This window comes from Capricornis sumatraensis, chromosome 20 (genome assembly GCF_032405125.1).
Source record: "Capricornis sumatraensis isolate serow.1 chromosome 20, serow.2, whole genome shotgun sequence".
Classification (NCBI taxonomy): Eukaryota; Metazoa; Chordata; class Mammalia; order Artiodactyla; family Bovidae; genus Capricornis; species Capricornis sumatraensis.
Genome location: NC_091088.1, coordinates 58,115,541 through 58,136,213, shown reverse-complemented (window position 1 = coordinate 58,136,213; position 20,673 = coordinate 58,115,541). Strand labels below are relative to the sequence as shown.

Sequence of the window (20,673 nt, the reverse complement as noted above, 5' to 3'; positions counted from 1 at the left end):
TCTCTTCCTTTCTCCCCAGAGAGCCACGTGATGGGGGCAGGAAGCCACACCGTGCCCTGGACAGGAGGCCCCTCAGGAGAGGCTGGGTCAGTCCTATCTTCTCAGACTCCTGGCCCCTACCCAGGCCTGCGAAGGGGCCACGATGCCCATAGCTCCCTGGGTGATAAGCGTGGTCTTCCCTGTCCCTCCCGGGAGGGAGGCATCATGACTGGGGGAGGGGAGGCAGGATCAGGGACACCAGCTGCAGGGGGTGGGCTGCGCTTATGCAACCAGCCAGGAGTCCCAGGCCAGCCTGCGGACCTGCATAACCTTCCAAACCGCTTGGCTCATCTGAAGATTCTGCAGTCTGAAGGTGCCGGAAGCTTTCTAAGTCACAGACGACTCAGCTCGGCCCACCACGGAGCCTCCCCCTCAGCAGGAGCTTGCTGAAGCTTCAGGGCACTCTAGGGGGAGGGGGGAGGTCACGGGGCACGGCCACACAGGGCATACTAAGGACCCACGCGCCAGCCGTGAGACAGCCACTTCTAATTCCAAGGCACTGCTACTCATGGCAGCAAACACACGGGACAGCACCTTGCTGGCGTTTACGACACTTACTGCTTCCGGCAACCAGGTGAGGGCGGACTTACTCCCCAGGTGAAAAGTGAACCTCAAGCAGGGGAAGGTAAGGAGCCCACCAGAGGCCACAGAGCCAGTGGGAGGAGTGGGGCTCAGGCCTAAGCAGTCCGGCTCCGAGGTCCTGGCTCCTTTCCTTTGTTATCACTTACTTGGCTGCGGCGGGTCTTAGTTGCGGCACACAGGATCTTCCTTGTGTCACGCAGGCCCAGCTGCTCTGTGGCACGCGGGGTCTTAGTTCCCCTGACCAGGGATCGAACCCGCGTCCCCTGCCCTGCAAGGGGGATTCTGAACCCCCGGACCATCAGAAAGCCCCCACAACCCTTGCCCTTAACCACACCTGACGCTTTCTGTCCACAGTGCACGCTGCCTCGAGCTTTCCAGAAGAGGAAAGCGAGGCCCAGGCAGGTCAGGTGCTTTCCAAGGACACGGCCAGGAGAGAGGCGTGTGCGGCTGGCTCAGGGTGGGGGTGGACAGTCCGAGGTGTCTAAGGCTCACCTAAGCCTCGCACTGACCCACCAGCCGCGCCCCCTCTTCTCTGCGCCAGCCCTGGGCTCCATCGTCCTCCCACCCCCAAAGTGGGTCTGTGGTGGCGAGGCTGACTTGCCTCTCGCCTCCCTGGTGGTGCTGCATGCCCAGCACACGTGGGTGGGCACAGAGCTCAACGTCCACTGATGCCGAACCACCAAGACGACATGTCCAGCCCAGTACTGGGTGGAGCCGCAGCACGACCCAACACAAGTGCCCACGACGGGGCTTTGACTGCGAGCTGCCTCCTGGGGGGTGGGGCGTGCGTGTGCGTGTGACACTGAGAGCTGCCTCCTGGGGGTGTGTGTGTGTGCGTGTGACACTGAGAGCTGCCCTCTGGGGGGTGGGGGGTGTGTGTGACACTGAGACCTGCCTTCTGTGTGTGTGTGTTTGTGTGTGTGTGTGAGACACTGAGAGCTGTCTCCTGGTGTGTGTGTGTGTGTGCGCGCGCGTGCGACACTGAGAGCTGCCTTCTGGGGTGTGTGTGTGTGTGTGTGTGTGTGTGCGTGCGTGCGACACTGAGAGCTGCCTTCTGGGGGTGTGTGTGCGTGTGTGTGTGAGAGTCACTGAGAGCTGTCTCCTGGAGTGTGTGTGTGTGTGTGTGTGTGACACTGAGAGCTGCCTTCTGGTGTGTGTGTGTGTGTGTGTGTGTGTGTGTGTGTGTGAGACACTGAGAGCTGCCTCCTGGGGGATGGGGGGTGTGTGTGTGTGACACTAGGAGCTGCCTCCTGGGGGGTGGGGCGTGCGTGTGTGTCTGACACTGAGAGCTGCCTCCTGGGGGGGGGTGGTGTGTGTGTGTGTATGACACTGAGAGCTGCCTCCCGGGTGTGTGTGTGTGACACTGAGAGCTGCCCTCTGGGGGTAGGGGGTGTGTGTGTGTGACACTAGGAGCTGCCTCCTGGGGGTGTGTGTGTGTGAGACACTGAGAGCTGTCTCCTGGAGTGAGTGTGTGTGTGTGTGTGTGTGTGACACTGAGGGCTGCCTTCTGGGGGTGTGTGTGTGTGTGTGTGTGTGTGTGTGTGTGAGAGAGACACTGAGAGCTGTCTCCTGGAGTGAGTGTGTGTGTGTGTGACACTGAGAGCTGCCTTCTGGGGGTGTGTGTGTGTGTGTGTGAGACACACTGAGAGCTGTCTCCTGGAGTGTGTGTGTGTGCGTGTAACACTGAGAGCTGCCTTCTGGGGGTGTGTGTGTGAGAGACACTGAGAGCTGTCTCCTGGAGAGTGTGTGTGTGTGTGTGTGTTTGAGAGACACTGAGAGCTGTCTCCTGGAGTGTCTGTGTGCGTGTGTGTGACTGGTGGCTTTCTGCCTAGTGATGTGAATCCACCTTCTTGACCCAGAACAGTGCAGGCTGGTGCAGAGGGCATGGCCCCTGGAGGCAGATGGTGCGTCTGGCAGTGTCTGTTTGCGGTGTCTGAGGAGCCCAGGTCCCCTTCTCTGAGCTGTCCCCAAGCCCCACGAGGCTGAGCCTGGCCCTCTCAGGCCCCACTTGACAGGAAGGATGTGGAATTTCTGCTCAGCCTGCGTGACCACCAGGACGGCCAGTGACCGGAGAGGGGAGCGAGTCAGCCGCACTGTGGCCCAGAGAGCTGGGGCCCGCTCTTCCCATCAGCTCTGACCCCCGCCCTGCAGGAGCGCACAGAGGCCTCTGTGACCTTCCCGTGAGCACCTTCATGTACCTCACGCGGCCCCAACGGTTTCCCACCAGACCCCGGCCGCCACAGGACAAGGCCATGGTCTCTTTCTGGCCGACTTTCCTCTTCTGGAAAACGGAGCCAATCACACACACAGACACAGACACACACAGAGACACACACACACACACGGAGGCTTCTAGCAGCAGTCACCGAGATCACTTGTGTGACGCGTTTGGCGGGAGGCTGGTCACACACACACACGCACGCGCGCGCACACACGCACGGAGGCTTCTAGCAGCAGTCACCGAGATCACTTATGTGACGGATTTGGCGGGAGGCTGGGGCTGGTCGACCGGCCGGCCCGCTGTCAGCGCGGACGTGAGCTGACACCTGGAGAGCGAGCGGAGCCCCAGGCAAACAAAGGCTCGGCGCTGCCCGGAGGCTCCTCGAGCTCTGCCCCTGGGCCAGCTGCATCCACCTGTCCCCGGGCACCTGGCTCGGAAATACTGGTCGCACCACTCCTGCCTGCCCAGAGACAAATATTTACCCAGGGCTGGGCACCTGAGGGCACAGGAGTGAAGGCTTGGGGACAGAGGAGGACCCACAGGGCGGTGGGACGAGGAGCCCAGGCCAGCCGCGCAGCTCTAAGCCAGCGCCCCCCGCCTGCAGACGGGAGATACTGCTCCACTCCCAGTGGGCCGGGCGAGCCGGACTCCCTCCTCTGCGTCTCACCGTCCCCCCACGTCTGTGAAATGGGGCAACGATCCACCTACCCCGAGGGACAGGGTGTGGACAGGGCCGGCTGGTGCATGGATGGTGTCAGCGCTGTGCCCGGCACCGGGCAGGCGTTCTGCCAACACCAGCCACCGCCACCCTCGCGGTTACTGATCAACGGCCCTGAGCAGCACCCACCGCTCCTCCGGGACGCCTGGTGCCTGCCTCGTCCATGTCTGTGAGGCTCACCACAGCCTCCCAGTCCTGCCCTCTTCAAAGGAACGCGTGTGCCAACTCTTAACTCCCACTGCTCAGTGAGGCACCCCTGCCCAGCCCACCCACTGACTGAGGTGGCAAGAGTCGGGCGGCAGCTCCTCTCAGCTGCCCAGGGCAGAGGCCACGGTCCCTCTTTCTGCCAGGGTCCCAAGTTTAACTCCGAGTACTGGATACTGGACTCCGTTTCTCTCTTTAATCCCACCTGCCTCAAGGGTCAGTGTCTCAGCAGCAATTCAATGGATCCTTCACTCAACACCTGCTCTGTGTTCCACCCCTGGAGGGTGATGCTGGGGACACAGCATTCAAAACACCTCTGATCCCTGCCTCCACAGTGGAGACAGAGCAGTTCCCAGACAGTGATGACCCCGAGGGGGCAGGACTAAGGCGGAAGGGCCCAGGAGTGCACCTAACCTGACCCGGGGATCAGGGAGGGCTTCCTGGAGGAGGGGCTACCTAACAACACCGGTCACGTGAGCACAGGGGCTGAGTCTCACTCACCATCTCATCCCGGAATATAACATAACCATGCCTGGTCCACGGCAGGTGCTCCGTCTACTGAAGGAAAGAAAGTGGGAGTGGCGGTGAGGAGACCCAGGGGGGTCTGAGTAGGAGTTCCCCAGGTAAGGGGGGGGAAGAGGCCCCTGAGAGGGCTGGGTGTGATCATGCACCACTGCGCAGCCCCAACTGCAACCAGCAAGTCCACCCCGAGGTCTGTACCCTGGAGGACTTCTCGCTCACACCCCAGGCGACGCGTACACAAAGTTCACAGCTGTGCCAGTGTGTCAGACCGAAAGCCAGAAACAGCTCAAATGTCCATCGAGGACAAGCTAAGGCAGAGCCATGCAACGGAAGGCTCAGGAGCATCTCCATGGATAGAAGTGAGACACGCAACGCTGAGCAGAAAGGAGAGCACCAGGTCTCCACTCACGACACACCGTCATTTTTATAACACTCAGAAACAGGCAAAACCAAACTCCATAGTTTTTCATCATACATGCACAGGTGATAAAACTTAAAAAAAAAAAAAGGCATGACAATCACAACCTGCAGGGTAGCAGTCATGGGTCTCTGGGCTCCATCCACCCTCCCTCCCAGACAGAGCTGAGTTAATGGTAATGTTCTCAGCCCTAAATTGGGAGGTAGGCTCACGGGTCTTTATTATACTACACTTCAATTTATGTGTACGGTACATACATAGTTTAAATGCCATAAAAAGAACTTAATAACAATAATTTTAAAAGCAGAGGGAAGGAGGGAATTCCCTGGTGGTCCAGGGGTTAGAACTCCACGCTTCCACTGCAGGGGGCACAAGTTCAATGCCTGGGCTGGTCTGGTCGGGGAACTAAGATCCCATAAACTATTCTGTGCAGCCAAAAAAATACCTAGAGGGCGGGAGAAGTGTGTTGCAGCAAAGGGAAGAGCGAGCGCAAAGGCTCAGAGGACAGAGAGCTGAGGCGCCTCTGGGGGACTGAAGGTCACTGCCAGGGTCAAGTGAAGTAAACAGGCAAGGGACCCAACACAGGGCTGGGGGCACTGCGGTACCTGAAGAAGGCCTGCAAATCACTCGCTGGCTCCCTGCTTCCCATCGCTCCCACTTACCGAAATCCTGGGTAGGCAACGGGCCCAGCTCAGGGAAGGCGACCTCTGAGAAAGCTGAGGGCCATCAGGGGACAATTAGGCCGGCTATTTCAGGCTGCCTGCCTCAGGCTTCTGGATGGGGCACCAGATGGCCAGCTGGACTCAGAGGCACTGGGGACTTTAGTTTGGAATTGTAAAATCCAATAACTGAGCTGTTTACTGGTGTAGTGAAGGCTCCAGGGATGGGCACTGAGTGCCTCTTCTCGCTGCCCGACTTGACTTTCCTCCCCTATGAAAGGCGAGCACTGCCACGCAGCCTCACGAGGTGTGTCTGGGTGCTAAAGGACATGCTCATTCATTCTTTCTCAAACAACCTGGGCTGGGCGGACAAGAGAGCACAAAACAGACCCGGATCCCTGCCCTCGGGGAGAGATTGCTAGGAAGGCAGACAGATGATCACACAAATAAAAGTGACAAATTATAAGCAAGAAAGCACTCAGAGGAAAACACAGGTGATGATCACTTAGACTGGAGGCTGTAACCGGGAAAGGCCTGCAGAGGGAGGAACATTTAGGCTGAGACCTAAAAGACGAGTTACGAGGCAGAAATTCATTCAGCCCCTCAAATGTTCCTCTTCAGGGGCAGGTGCAGTTCCAAGGGAACACCGAGGCAGCGAACGCAGCAGCCTGGGACCATCCCCTCCCAAGTCCCTTTCGATGGAAAAGGCAGACACAAGGCAGGGAGTGGATGTCAGCAGACCAGTGGTAACCCCACGGAAGGTGGGGAGAGCCTCTCAGGCGGAAGGAGAGCCAGCACAGAGGCCCAGCATGTAGACGCTGGAGGAGCGGGGGGTCCAGATTCCCGGGGGTGAGGCAGACTGGACGTGCCCAGGGACGAGGCTTCGGCCATGTTCCGCACAGGGCTGTGACCTCCGCAAGTGATGGATGGCGCCAGGTCACCAACTAGGGGCTCCACCAGCTTCGCCGGGTGGCTCGGCCTGGTGCTCAGCGAACAGCGGCTGCAGGTGTGTTTCCAGGAGAACCTCTTGGGAACCTGCTATCCCCTCTGCACCGGGCCTGGCCGCCACTAACACAACCCCCCTCCCCCCCGCAGTGCCACCAGGGCCCGGGCCAAGCCCACCACCCCCACCCACCCAGCCCTCCCTGCTGCAGAAAGCCAGCAAAGAGCAAAGGCCACAGGGACTCTTTTTAAGGAGGCTCCCCCACCTCCAGCTTTCCAGCAAGGCCAATGATAAATGAGGAAAAATATATCTGCACACGATGTAATGCCCAAGAGTGGATATCTGAAATAGAGACACCGGGCTTACAAAACGTCCCCAAACAAAAATGGGCCCAGTGCATGAAGAAGCAACTAACGCGGTAAGAAGAAACAAGTTAACTACTAGTTCAAGAAGGCTCATTAAAACCAAACACCATCTGGGCACCAAGACACCCAAATGCAAGTATTATTCATTCATTCTTTAAAAAAAAAAAAAAATCAAGAGATACAACCAAGTGCTGTCCCTCGAGGCTTCCAGACCTTTGTGAGCACAGATTGTATATGAGACTTCAAAGGTTCCTACCCTCTGACCTGGTAAAACCACCTTCTAAGAATTTCTTCTGAGAAAGCTCCCAGTGACAACAGAAAAATTTATGGACAAGGCTGAACGTCCCTGCATTATTCATGCAGCTGAAAACTGGAAAGGGCCTAAATGCTCAGCAACGCGGAATGGCTGGAATAAATTACAACAGCCTGATGGTGGATTTTAATCATGCTTTGTTAAAAAAAAAAAAAGGAAAAATGAGGTGAAAATGCAGGACATTCAACTGTATACCCAGACTCTGCCCAGTTTTATTTTTACGTGTTTGTGGCACTGTAACTTAGCCATTGAAGAGATGGGAAGGAAGTGCTCTGGCATTTCACGCTGACGACATTCCAGGTGGTGCGCGTCGCTTCTGATAAAGAGTCTTGCATCCAGAATATATATAGAACTCTTACAGCCTAACCAGAAGACAAATGATCCCATTTTAAAACAGGCCAAGGATCTGAATAGACATGTCTCCCAAGAAGACATACAAGTGCTGAGTGGCATGTGAAAAGATGCTCAACACCATCAGCAGATCAGATCAAAACCACAGTGGGGTGGCTGGGATCTAAGGGCCGGACAAGGAAGGGAGGATGTGGCTCGAGGGAGCGGAAGCCTCACCCGGTGGAGGGGAGTGCTAAGTGGGGCAGCCGCCCCGGGGAAAATGGTCTGGCAGTTGCTCAGAGGGTTAGAGTCGCCAGATGAACGAGCAATCTCACAGAAATCTCAGAAAAATGAAAGCCTGGGTCCGCACAAAAACCTGAATGTGAACATCCACAGCAGCACTATTCATCACGGCCAAAATGTGGAAATAACTCAAATGCACATCAATGGACAAAGAGAGGAACCATCCACACGATGGAATGTTATTCAGTGATAACGAGGAATGAAGCATGGGCACGACGTGGGTCAACTCTATGAACACCGTGCTGTGCTCGGTGAGAGGAGGCAGACACAAGAGGCCATGGGCAGCACGACTCCACTTCCAGGAAACGCCCAGAAGCTAACAAGAGCAGACCAGCGGTGGCCCGAGGGGGCGGGGGCGGGGCACTGGGATTCCCTGCTCAGGGGCTCAGGGTTTCTTGGGGCAGGGAGAGGAGGTCGGGTAATGAAACGTTCTAAAAATGGACTGTGATGACAAACGCACCATTCTGGGAAAAACTGAACTGTGTGCTTTACATGGCTGAAATGTACTTGAATTACATCTCAGCGGAGCTTTTCAGTTTCATGCATTGGAGAAGGAAATGGCAACCCACTCCAGTGTTCTTGCCTGGAGAACCCCAGGGACGGGGGAGCCTGGTGGGCTGCTGTCTCTAGGGTCGCACAGTCGGACACGACTGAAGTGACTTAGCAGTAGAAGCAGGAGCTTTTAAAAAAAAATTCCAGATGGTAAGCCTAAGAAGTGATTTTCATTTTCTTCTTTCGACTTTCCAAGTCTTTTTTTTTTTTTTTTTTACAGTGAACATATCTTATTTGTAAAGTCAGAAAAGAATCAAAGTAAGGGGTCTCTCCCTTAGTAACAACCATCCTGAGCTTCTCAGGTGACCGCACACCCTTCACCCCCAGCTCCCCTCACCGACCCCCACTAAGGGGGTGAGGAGAAAGCTGAGCCTCGGGCAGGACTTGCTCAGCTGCCCCATGGGCTGCAGACGGCATCTCTACTGCCCCAGAGCCCAAACCCTCTCTTTTCATAGTAACGTCAGGCAGGGAACCCAGGGGCACAACAAGGCAGGTCTCTCAGCTGCCCTCCTCGAGGACGTGTCACTCTGCCCCTCAAAGCAACAGAGGTGGCCGAGCAGCAGCAGCAGCCATCCTGGGTGCCAGGCCACCCCATCCAGCCTGCTGCCTCACTTGTACAGCCAGGATGATAAACCTCCACCCCGGATAATCCCGACGTGGGAAACAGGGGCGGAGCCTGCGCCAGCGGGATCCTCACGGATGGGTGGTCAGTGAGCACAGGCATTTGGACCCAACAGCTGGCGGCCGCCCAGCAAGTCAGATGGCCCTGCCCTCCCCCGCCCCCCAAACTCACTGGCCTGGGGTGTCTGCTCAGGACCAGCCAGGGTCAGACTGCTGTCAGACATGCGGGCTCTGAGCAGGGCTCCACGGGGAGCTCTATCTCCAGGCTCTGCCCACACCAACCCCCCAACTCCATGCTAATGGAACGACACTCGCCAAGCACAGGCCCTGTGCTGCCGGACACGGCAGTGACCAGGACAGCCCAGCCCCACACTCCTGGGGCTCGCAGTGTAACGGGGAGACAGCAGTTTGGCAGGGGAGCCCAGAGAAGCTCCACGCCACAGACAGGGCTGAGCCCAGGCCCGGGGGACAGAGGACCCCTAACCCCCCTTTCTAGGCACTGTGATTAAAGGCGGGAGAGCTGCATCAGGAGAGAAGGGGATCACAGGGCAAGGAGTGAGGGTGGAGGCCTGAGCTGGGTTGGGGTGGGGTGGGGGCTGGACTCCCCTGTCGCTGGCAGGCAGGGAATCAGGCCACTTGCCACAAAAGCACAGAGGCGGGCCAGTTACCACCGCCTGAGCTCTCTTGCCCCGCCCTCCAGCCCACGGTGAGGAGGTCCTGGCACTCCGTTCCCTAAATGGTGGGGGTGGCCTATGGACAGAGACAGGGAAACACACGCGGTGGGAAGGGACCTCAACACCCCCTTGCTGCACAGAAAGGCAGTGCCTTGGCCGAGGACCCACAGCAAGCCCACAGCCAGGACGGGCCTGCCGGCCGACCTGCACTCCCGCGGGCTCTGCAGATCTGGCAGGGGGAAACCCGCGGCAGACTCGGGGCCCTCCTCCTGTCCTGTCCTGGGCTGCCAGAGTGTGGCCTGCCTAGTCCCTGAAGCCTGGCACCACCTGCCCTTCCTTCTCTCGGTGCCACATGCTGGGAGCACCAGGGAATATGGGAGCACTCAGCCAAAGCCACCCCCGCCCTCATGATGCTCACAGCCAAGGGCGCAAGAGTACCTTCCGGCCCACAGAGAACGAGATCGCTGACCTTCTGGGGGGAACCAAGTGAGAGGGCCAGGAAAGAAGGGTTTGCTGCTACCTGAGGACAAGCTAGAGCTGTGAGAGCAAGGCGGGCATTCCAGGACAGGATGTGGGGAGTGCCCGGCAGGCTGGAACTGAGAAGAAGCCACCGCATTTGAGCCCAGAGAGGACACGGGCAAGGGGGGGGCGCAGCCACGGTCAGTGAAGGCAGCGGGGGACAGCCTCGCGAGCTATTTTAGAGCTCCCGCATGGGGTGTAAAAGGCAGTGGGGGGAAGGGGCCATAAGCCTGATGTGAAGAAACAGGGCTCGCTTCCTCAGGAATGGAGAGAGGACGTGAGCAGGGAGGGCAGTCAGGACTCCATCACCTGGTGCACAGTGGGGAGAGGCGGTGGCAAGGGATGAATGGACGGACAGATGGATGGCTGGATGGATGGCAGTGTGGACAAACGGTCCAAGCGACCCTATGAACATCTTCCTTGGCCCCTGCTCCCTTTCAGGCCCCCAACTACTCTGAGGCCCAGGCCTGGGTTAGGGGCCTGAGGCTCCTGACCTGGGGCGCTCGTCAGCAGGCCTACTGGGCTCCGAGTCCCTGTGTGGCCTGGGGGTGTTCACGCGGAGCCAGAGGGAACAGATGCGGTCTCTCACGGTGTTCCTGGGTCCGGTGCGGGGAGACAGACCCAAGCAAACAACAGCATGAGGAGGCACCACGGGAACCCGGGAGAGCAGAGCAGCGCTGTCTGGAGACGACGTGTGCGCCAGTGCGGGGACGTAGGGCAGAGGGAACCGTGGTCTGTGGATTAGACTGGGGGGGCCGGGGGATGGGGGACGGACGGGGATGGACACCGGCTTGGGAAGGGCTCCCCACTGGCTCAGGGGCGCAGCCTCTGTCCTGTGGTGAGGAGGCTGGGAGGCTTCTGGGGAACAGAGCAGAGGGTGAGCCCTGTTCCCTCCGGTTCGAGCACGGCCCCTCCCTTTACTGTCCGTGTGGCTTCGGCAGCCCTGAGCCCCAGCTTTCCCCTTCTGGCTGCTGTGAAGATTAAACGAGTGAATGCACGCGAAGAGCTCTGATCACCCCACCACGGTCGTCACCATCACGGCCATCCTGAAGCCTGACCCTCCGCAGGGCTGCTTCCTTCCCTGGCGGGGACTGGGGGCTTCCATCTCCCGGCAGCCCCGCCCTGCCTCCCCCCAGCCACCCCAGGGCTCTGAGGAACCCAGGGGCTTCAGCCGTGAAGGTGCTGGCTTTGCACAAAGGGGAGGGCCGCACGGAACACCAGCAGCTCCCCCACCACACAGCTGATGGCGGCTGGCAGGAAGCTACGGCTATGGGGAGACGGAGGGGTGGGCGTGAAAGTGGCTCACGAGTCTGACCCCAGCGGGTTCCCACCCACCCGACCGGGGAGGACATCCAGCTGGGATCCGACAAGGCCTCCGCAGCATCAGACCACAGGGCTCCCACCCCAGGCTTCTGCTGGAAAGGGAGAGGGCGTCAGGCAAGTCACATGAGCCGAGCGGCTGTCAGCAGACACTTTCAAACCGCCACCCCCACCTTGAGGCAAAGGCTCCGGAGCTGCTGCAGAGAGTAAGGAAGAGGGTGAGAATAACTTTATATAGGGCGCCCGCTGGATACCTGCCCCCACCACGACTCACCAAGGGGAGGGCTGCCGAGCAGCTCTGGGGACACTGGGGAGGCAGACCAAGCCAGGCTCTGCCCTCGTGGAACTGCCTTCCCAGCGGGGAGAAAACAGAAGCGAAGCACGACGGACGTCGGTCCTTCCTGGGGGCACCTGGCCTTGGAACCCCCTTCCTGGAAAGAGGACCCCTTCTGCCTGTCCTGCCCTAACTGAAGCACCAGACCCCCACCTCCTGTTGCAGCTCCAGCCCAGAAAGCACCCCCAAGAGGGAGCTGCCCTAACTCGAGTGTGGCCCAGCTCAGGGCGAGAGTGATGGGGGCGGCCTGGGAGTGGTGAGGTCAAGGACCCGGCATTCTCACCAGGCCTGCAGGGGCTACGGGGTGCCCCTGGCTCGGAAGGCTGGGCCTGGCTCGCCACCAAGAGTCAGGAGGCTTCGAAACACACTCCTCTTGTGCCAAAATGGCTCCACAGACAAGCAAACTGTGACACAGACAGGTTTCAGGACGTGTCTGCGTTCACGCGGTGGAATTCACAATCAGCCCAGGGTCTCGGGCTGGTCAGTCTGCTCTTGGAAAGGAGGGAGCCAGGGCAGGCTCACCAGGACACGGCCCCGTTCAGCTCTAACGAGCCCTTACTGCATGCAACAGCTAGTTACCGGTCCAGTCACCTCCCAAGTTTCTCAATCCCCACACAAGAGGGGATACTGAGGCAGAGAAGCCAGGCGGGCACCTCTGGACAGAGGGCAGCGGTGGACTGGCACCAGAGTGCCCCGAAGCCCGAGGCCTGGGCTGCCTCGCATTACTACAGCTTCAGAGAAACGAGGAAGGGGCCCACTGGGGGCTCCAAGGTCTCCTACTGGGAATTGCTGGGCCAATATTCTAGAGCTCAGAATTTCCTGATCTTAGAAAATCACCACAGGATGCCTCCTCTATTATGTTAGACCCCAGTTTTTAGAGCTCTCTGCATCTGGGAAGTGTGGGACTGGGGGACTTTACAGGTGAAGCCAGTTGCTGAGGTGGTACAGGGGAGGCCGTGCAAGCACCCAAGTGCACGACGCCCCCACTCACCACCCCATCACCCCACCCCACGGCAGGGGGCACAAACTAGGGTTGGGGGGTTGGAGCTCAGAGACCCATGGGGAGAACACCACAGTGCAAAACCTTCTGGGGAGGGAGAGGTTCAGATAAATCCGGTGATTAAATCAATCAAACAAATGCAAGCTCCTAGCCACCGCAGGGCTTCACAGGCCGAGAATCTCAGGCTTGCTGCCCCAGCCTTGGTCTCAGCCTCTGCAGGCCGCACTCCCAGAAGGTTCTGCTGAAAACAGTGGGCAGGCCCCTTCTTAAAGCCTTCTGCTGGCTCCCTGCCACGCTCAGGCTAACAGGGCCCACAAGGCCCCACCTGGGTGGATGGTCCCTCCCCGCCTTCCCCGGTCTGGCCTCGGACCCTCCTGCCTCCACCTCCAGACTTCTGACTCCAGGAAGACTGGCCTTTTTCTCCTCCTCAGATGCGCCTCACTGGCTCCGCCTCCAACCCTCTGCACTTCTTCCAACGGCTCCTCACCTGGCTCACTCCAGTGATTTTTTCAGGCCTGAGACGGCCCCTTCCTCCCCAAGAAGCCACCTGTGCCTTGCCCATCAGCTCTTCCCAGTCAGGGTCCTGGGCACCCTGATGTGATTAGAACCGTTTACCGTGCGGCTCCCTTACTCAACCGTGACCTCCACGGAGGCAAGGCCTGCCTTCTTCCCCGACCCCTAACATCGGCATTCACTAAATGAGAGCCTGTGCTCGCCTTCCGCCGGAAGGGACTGAGCGCACACCACATCCCAACACTGGGGAGCACAGGAGGAATTCGGGCCAAGGCTGAGGACAGGGGAGCAGCGAGGACCTCCCAAGACGCTTGAGCTGCCCAAGAACCACAGAGATCCCCTCCTGAGTGCCACCCAGCCGATTCCTTCACTCAGGCTGCTTCTCGTCCCTGAGCTTCCTGGTGAGGCTAGAATGGTCATCTCCATCTCACAAAGGGTTATGGGTTCAAGACGAGGAAACCACGCAGCAGGCAGAAGCGGATGCAACCGTGAGCCAAAGCTCACGCAGCCAGGACTCGGGCGGGGAGCGCAGGCCCCCGCCACACTGCCTGGCCTTGTGGCCGCCTCCAGTGGCCTCGCCTCTCTGTGCTCCCAGCACCTCGCCTACAAACCGGGAAGACCGGCGCCTGCCTCCCGGGTGGCTGGGAGACATAACCGAGACACCCACTCAGCACAGCGGTGGGCGCGTGGGAGTAACGAGCGGTGACCAGGGTCGCCTGGAGAGCAGGGGCCTCGGCCTGGGCCCCTCCGCGCTCCACTGCGGAAGGCCGCCCACCCAAATCCCGTTTCTGCAGTTACCGCAAGTCAGACGCTTCAGTGTGCTCTAAAACAAGTCTGCGAGGCCAGCCCCAGCCACCCTTGAACTGAGGTCTGGAATTGAGCCTTGGGACTGAGCGCTGGGCAGCTGGGCTGAATCAGGGGCCCTGAGCAGGACAGCCAAACCTGGCCGCCTGGGGAGCTTTCTAGAAACACAGATTCCTGGCCTCCATTCCCAGAAGCCGCCCCCGTCTCGGCCAGTCCAGTCCAGGGCGTCTGGCTCCACAGCTCTTAACACTTCTGGAGCCAAACGCCTGAGAGAGACAGGAGACGCCTGGTTCCCAGAAGCGCGTGCACACACTTTCGACAGCCCCCTTGGAGGACCAAGCGCCAAGCGCCCGAGGTATGGGGCCTGGTGCAGGCCCATCAGCTCCTCCAAGAGGCTTTCTCCCCAGGCCCTCGGCGGCATGAGAGCTGACGGAAAGCCTCACTCCCCTGCCTCTCGCCCACCCTCCTGGGCGCCAGACGCAGGTCACAGGGGTGACCCACAGTCTTCACCCTTCAAGAGGGAAACGTGACGTGAACACAAATAAAGCCCTGGAGGTGGAGAGGAGGCCCGACCACAGAGTCAGCCTCCCATGGGGCTTAGGGCTGGGCACCAGGCCATTCGACAGAGGGGACGGGGCTGGGGGGGGGGGGGCAGCTGGAACTTGTCCAGTCATGGCCGGTGTCTGAGAGGCTGCGGCTAACACTTCAGCGCTTTGCACCTAGACCCTCGCTGCCCTTGCTGCCTCTCAGCCAGAGGCCGAGACGGCTGATTGAGTTTCAGCTCAGAGAGGCTGGGCAGCCTGCCCAGAGTCACCCAGCTCGTCACCAACAGGACTGTCCCTGTCAGGGATGTCGGGGAACTCTTCTGACAGATAGACCGCAGGGTTTTGATGCTGGGGGAGAGGCGAGTGTAAACGCCCAGCAGAGACAGTGCGGCACGGAGGCCAGGGGCTGTAGGCGGGGGGCAGAAGACTGGCGACGACAAGAACAGGCCCCCCCAGCACTCCCCGGGGACACTGTTATCTCACTTAATCCTCATCGCCCTGTGAGGAGGTATGACTGTCAGCTGTATTTCACAGACAGAAATATCATCATGGACAGAGAGAACGACTGCCCAAAGTCACATGGCAGAGTCTATGTGCCAATGCCGGCAGGAGGAGGTGAGGGTGGGCCCTCCCTGGGGGAAGCACCAGAGCCACCCCCCACAAGGGCACTGGCTCCTCACCAGCCAGACCGCCCACCACTCAGGTAAAATGAGCCATTAACTAGCAAGAGAGCCTCTGTCCACTACGGATAGGTTCCTTCCCACCTGTCAAAGCCGTTTCAAGGACTCAATCTGCAGCCCGGGTTTCAGTGAAAACAAACAGGACGCTGTTTCCACGCCCTCTGATCCTCACTGAGGAACACGAAGGCCACTGTCCCCACCAGCCCCTCGCCCCCATCCCACCCCTGAAGCTCGGGTGGCCGGAGCTGGGCATGTTTGGGCCCCCTCCACCCTGCAGACGCCTCCACTCCACATGACGAGTTTCCCGGGGGGGCAAAGCTCCCACGCCCCCACTCCAGGACAGACTGCACAGGGTGGAGGTCAGGGGAGCGGGGAATGAGTCACGGGCAGGACTGGGGGGAGGGGGGAGACAGCCGCCCAGACCGCGGCCGGTGTCACATGCTCTCCGACGCCTGCCTCACCAAACCCGTGTCTCCTCCCCACATGGCGGTCAGCTGGGACTAGGGAGACAGCTGGGCCTCAGGTCACTCCTGCAGTTTGGTCTAAAGAGTCCCTGGTACAAGACCCTCAGAGGAGCTGGGACCACAAGGCCTGCTGCTATGGATGGGGGTTGCGGCAGGCAAGCCCCTCCTCCATGGGGGCCCACTTCCACGCCCCAGGGAGTGTGGGGCGCACACTGGCCCCAGCCTGGCAGTACGGAGGCGGCCCCCTCTCCAGCTTCACAGCCCATCCACCGGCAACCGGCTTGCTGCAGAGACCCCCCTGCCCCACCAGGTCCATCCCGTCCGCTCGGACATCCTGGAGGTCAGGTCAGCAGGACAGGGCTCACAATTTCACAGATGAGGAAACAAACCACCAGCTCAGCGAGAATCGGGGCTGGGCCAGAGCCACAGCACTCTGCGGCCGGGGCCAGGCAGGGAGCACACCGCGGCGAGAGGGCCCCAGGTATGGCCTGGCCTCAGCCCTTCTGCATGGCTGCACGCGCCCCTGGTGCTCATTCGACCATGACCCCCATGTGTCTTTCGAGGGGCTGAGTGGGAATGAGCATGGACAGTGCCTGCGCTCCCATTCTAGAGGGGGAGAGAGACCACCAGCACGAAACAAATGTGTATCTTAAAGGCAGGCGGCCTTTAGTGCAATGAGGCAGACAAGCAGGCCCCCAAGTTGGGGGCAGGCAGGGACATCATGTGACATGGGAGCCAGGAAAGGCCCTTCTGAGCACTGGGCTGGGTTCAGCCTCAGGAGGCATGAGACCCTCCCACACCTCTTTCAAATGTCTGGTCTCCAGGAATTCCCCAAAACGTGACCTCTGACAGGGCCTGACAGGGCTCCTGTCTCAAGCAGACACCCCCAGAGGCTCCCACCCAGCTGGGCCCCCACCTAGCCCCAGACCCAGCCTCGCCCACTGCAGCCAGAGGCTGTCAGGCCTGGCCAAGCTTTCTTCCTAGGGCAAGGCTCTGCTGACTGGGCGCCTGGTGCTAGGGCCCAATTCCTCCAGTGGCTGCTTGCTCCCAGCCTGGGGATGCTCCTGCACCTTGGGCCGGCGCAACTTCTCCATCTCTGCGATGGAAGAGCAGCTTCTGCATGATCTCTTCCAATTCCGATGTGCCAATTCCTCCTTCACCCTTGGCCTTGGGGTCGTGTCACCAGGGCAACCCCCAGCGTGACCCCTCCCTCACCCTTCTCACAAGGGCCGGAGCTCAAATGACACCCTCTCTGCTTTCCCGCCGCTCACAGACCATCTCCAGCAAATCTCCTGCCCCTCCTCCAAGACCTGCCAACCCCTCCCTGAAACCCCCAGCTAAGACCCTCAATCTCTCAACTGGGCAAGCCCCTTGGCCCAACTTTCCACAGCCTGGCGAGCCTCTGTCTCTCTCAGTCCCAGACCAGCCAACAACTCCACTGTCCTCCCCAGACACAGGGCGACTCACCGGCCAGCACCACCAGGCCTGCCAAATCCCATCGCCCGAACTCACCAACTTCACCAATGAGCCTTCCCCTGCCTGGGAACTCCTTCCCCTGCCACCCAACTCCTTCCCTCGCAGGTCGACCTCAGCCCCTCTCCCTGGCCCAGGGAGACCAACTTTCCCCACCCTCCTATAAAATCAACCCATTTCTCCAGGTCATCACCTCTCCACCTCAGACCCACTGATGTTTCTGGAGAGTGAGTGCAGACCAGTCCCGCCGTCCCTCCCAGCCACCATCCTCTCAACCCCTCCCAGCCAGGCACCAACTGACCCTCCTGCTCAACATTCTGCCCCCCAACCCCCGCCTTCACCACCTCTTCATGACTGCCCGAGACATTAAAAAAAAAAAAAACCCAACCAACCAACCAAAAAAAAAAAAAAAACCAGACTGAATCTGCCTGGATAACAGCAGCTGCTATTTATGTGGCAGGAACTTACAAGGACTATCTTATTTAATCCTCACAACTTCCCCACAGTAGAAATTAGCACCTCCATTTGCAGAGAAAGAAACAGGAGGCTCAGAGAGGAAAAATGGCTTCCCCAAAGCCCAACAGCTGCTAACACACAGCTGTTGCTCTTCTGGGAACCCGCGGGCCAGAAACGTTCCCCTACTCGCACCCCACCCCCGGCCCGGACTCTCCAACTGCCGAGGCCACCACTGCGCTCCGGCCCACAGACGGAACATCTTCCCTTCCCCCAGGCCGAGCCCACCAACCGACTGGAAGGTCGTGAAGCATGCCCCCTGCCCCCAACTCCATGAACCAACTCATCCAGGCTAGCCCCTAAAACGACCAGTAGCACCTAACGTCACCCCTAAAATGACCAACCATAACTGCAGCCTCATGAAGGCCCACCCTGGCCGACCACTTTCCACACACAACCTTTTTCAGTCTTCTCTGAAACCCAGTGGCATGGCTACTCTCACCCACTTACAGGTGGGAAATCGAGGCTCTGAGGAGTTAGGAACCCAGTCTGAGGTCATGCTTTGGGTAAATGGGACTCAGGATTGAGCTGGAGCCCAGGCTAGCCACCATCCCGCTCTGCCTCTCCAGTTCTTTCCCTCCTGCTCTGAGCTCCCTGGACCGGATGCTATATCTGGGGCCTGTTCCCTCTTCCCTTCCTCAGCCCTAGTCCCCCAAGCCCTCCAACCTAACCTATCTTGAAGGCCGAGAGCCCAGGGACTTGGCTGGCTCCCAAGGCCAAGAATTTTAAATTAACCACTGTCTGTTTAACAATAACTGGCTGGGGAATTTCCTGGAGGTCCAGTGGTTAGGACTGTGCTTCCACAGCACCGGGCCCGGGGTTTGATCCATGGTCGGGAAACTAAGATCCCCTATTCCACACCATGCAGCCAAAAGACAGAACAAACAAAACACTAACAGGCCAAGATGGCATTCACGGCCGCTCCTCGTGTGTTCAGCTTTCAGCTCCCACGCGTCCCACCCTCACATCAAAGCCATCGCTTTCTCCACTGCCCACACAGCAGCAACATTTCTACCTCTCTCCCAGGGCCCACAGACCAACTTCCATAGACCAGGGTCCAGGCCAATCCCTCTCATCTTCGGCTCCATCCCTGCGCGAGTCCCAGACCTGTCCAGGACTCAACCCTGCCATCCATCTCTGGAGCCACTTTCCACCTTCCCAGCCCTACAGATAAAACACACTCCTCCAACTGCTCTTTCAGTTCCCACACAGAGCTGACCTTCTCTAGAGAACTTTTAACCCATGCAGTCGCTCTCTCCCCACCACACCTCGAGCCATCAAACTTCTCCAGCGCTCTCACCTTCCACCGCCAGCAACTCCAAGGCTTTCTCGGGGCAGGCGGGACAGGGCCAGAGGGAACAAAACAAGGATAGCCCTCCCAGAGCCAGGCTCCAAAGTTCCTCTGCTCCTGAATGACTGACAATGTTCTGCTTCCCTTTTTTTTGGCGGGGGGGAGTAGGGGAGGAGAGGAAGGGGAGGCGCGCGGTGACTTTTCTTCCTAATGCCAAGATCGAACACCTCCATGGACTATCTCAACCAGCCCCAAACTGACCACCAACTAGCTCCTTTTTCTGGCAAGTTTGTTTACCTTGCCTCCCTTTCCCAGTCCCAGGATTGACTGACTCCTCTACCGCCAGGCTCCAAGTTTACTCCCTGTCCTCCTTTCAGCCAAGGAAGTTGAGTCACGTGACCATCCCCAGCCCCGAGGCTTGCAGACCGACAACTGTAACCTCTTTCTGTCCCCATGGGCCCATCAAACTCCTCCAACTGCCCTTTCAGCGACAATGTTGACCCACTCTTCCTCCCCTAACTGTTCTATCCTTCTCTGAGGGAACTATGAACTCAAAGGCTACTTGCCCTCCTAATCAATCTCCCAAGCCACTAAACTTTATTTGATTGCTCACCGTCTGAATTCCTCAAACGATCACCATCAGCGTCCCTTGGGGAGGGGAGAGAGGGAGTAACATAAACCAGCTAATGTTCACCTTCCCAACCCAACAGCCACTCCCTCTCTAACACCCTCCAAGCTCTAAACGGACGACTGTCTCCTTAAATCATTATTAAGGCAACTTATTGAGCTCCACCTCTGTACTGGTCGCCGCACCGACTCCCAGGTCCCCAACCAGCCCGCCCCCGCGCTCCAGCCGTGGCTACCGTGTCTCCAGGGGTCTTTGGGTTCCACAGCTCCGGACACGATATCTTCGTCGGAAGGGAACGTAACGCGCTTGGCCGCAGCCTTGAGGCGCCCGTCGGCCGGGGGCGATGCGGGGCCGGGAGACGGGGCCTCGGCGGGGGCCTCCTCGGCTTCGCCGTCCGCGCCCGGCCCGGGCGGCGCCTCCTGCGGCGGGATCTCCATCGCCGCCGCCGCCGCCTCCTCACGGGGGCCCTGGGGACATGCCCCGGGCCCCGGACTTGTCTCTCCGGGCCCTCCCGCCGTCCCGGGGCATGGGCTCAGCCACTGCTTCAGGCGCCGACTCCGTCCCCTCTCCTGGTCGTCGTAGTCGTCGCCGCCGGGAGCTCGAGCGCGCCTCCCCCGAGCCCCGTGAGCGTCTGCTTGTTCGCAGCCGCACTTTCGTTAAGGGCCAGTGAGCCCGCCGCATACACAGAGAAGCAGAAAATCAATTTAAGTTATTTTCAGGTAGAGTTGTCTCGTGCGTTGTTAAAGCGGGTACCAAAAAGCAGAAAGAGCCACGGGAAAAAGAAACATGAGTAGTGAATCTGCAGAGCCGGAACTGCAGAATACGAGGGGCGGGGCGAGATAGACGCCGTCTCCCGGAGCAGCGCGCAAGCGCGAACCTAAGCCGCTCCCCCGCCCCACGCCTCCCCGCTTCAAAGTAGATAACATTCAGGCCCTCACACATTCGTCACGAGCTCAGGCAACGGAGAAAGGAGTGGAGGTGATAGGAATAAAAACATATGCTTGGTGAGGCTAGGCCAACTGATATGGAGAGAAATAAAGGGATGGAGAACTTGAAAGGCTATAGGAGTTGTGTTGATTATATGAGTACAGGTGATGGATGCTGACAGAGGGAACCTCTGCCTGG

The 20,673-nt window shown here is 59.1% G+C and overlaps 1 protein-coding gene across 1 annotated transcript in view; it reads right to left on the bottom strand.

The window, feature by feature from the left end:
- PPP1R37 (protein phosphatase 1 regulatory subunit 37) overlaps nucleotides 1-19,985 on the bottom strand; it is a 36,900-nt gene extending 16,915 nt beyond the window's left edge. Inside the window, exon 1 of the mRNA XM_068992621.1 lies at nucleotides 19,784-19,985. Coding sequence (XP_068848722.1) covers nucleotides 19,784-19,985 — 202 coding nt within the window. The remainder of the gene's footprint in view (nucleotides 1-19,783) is intronic.
- Between the last annotated feature and the right edge of the window lie 688 nt (nucleotides 19,986-20,673).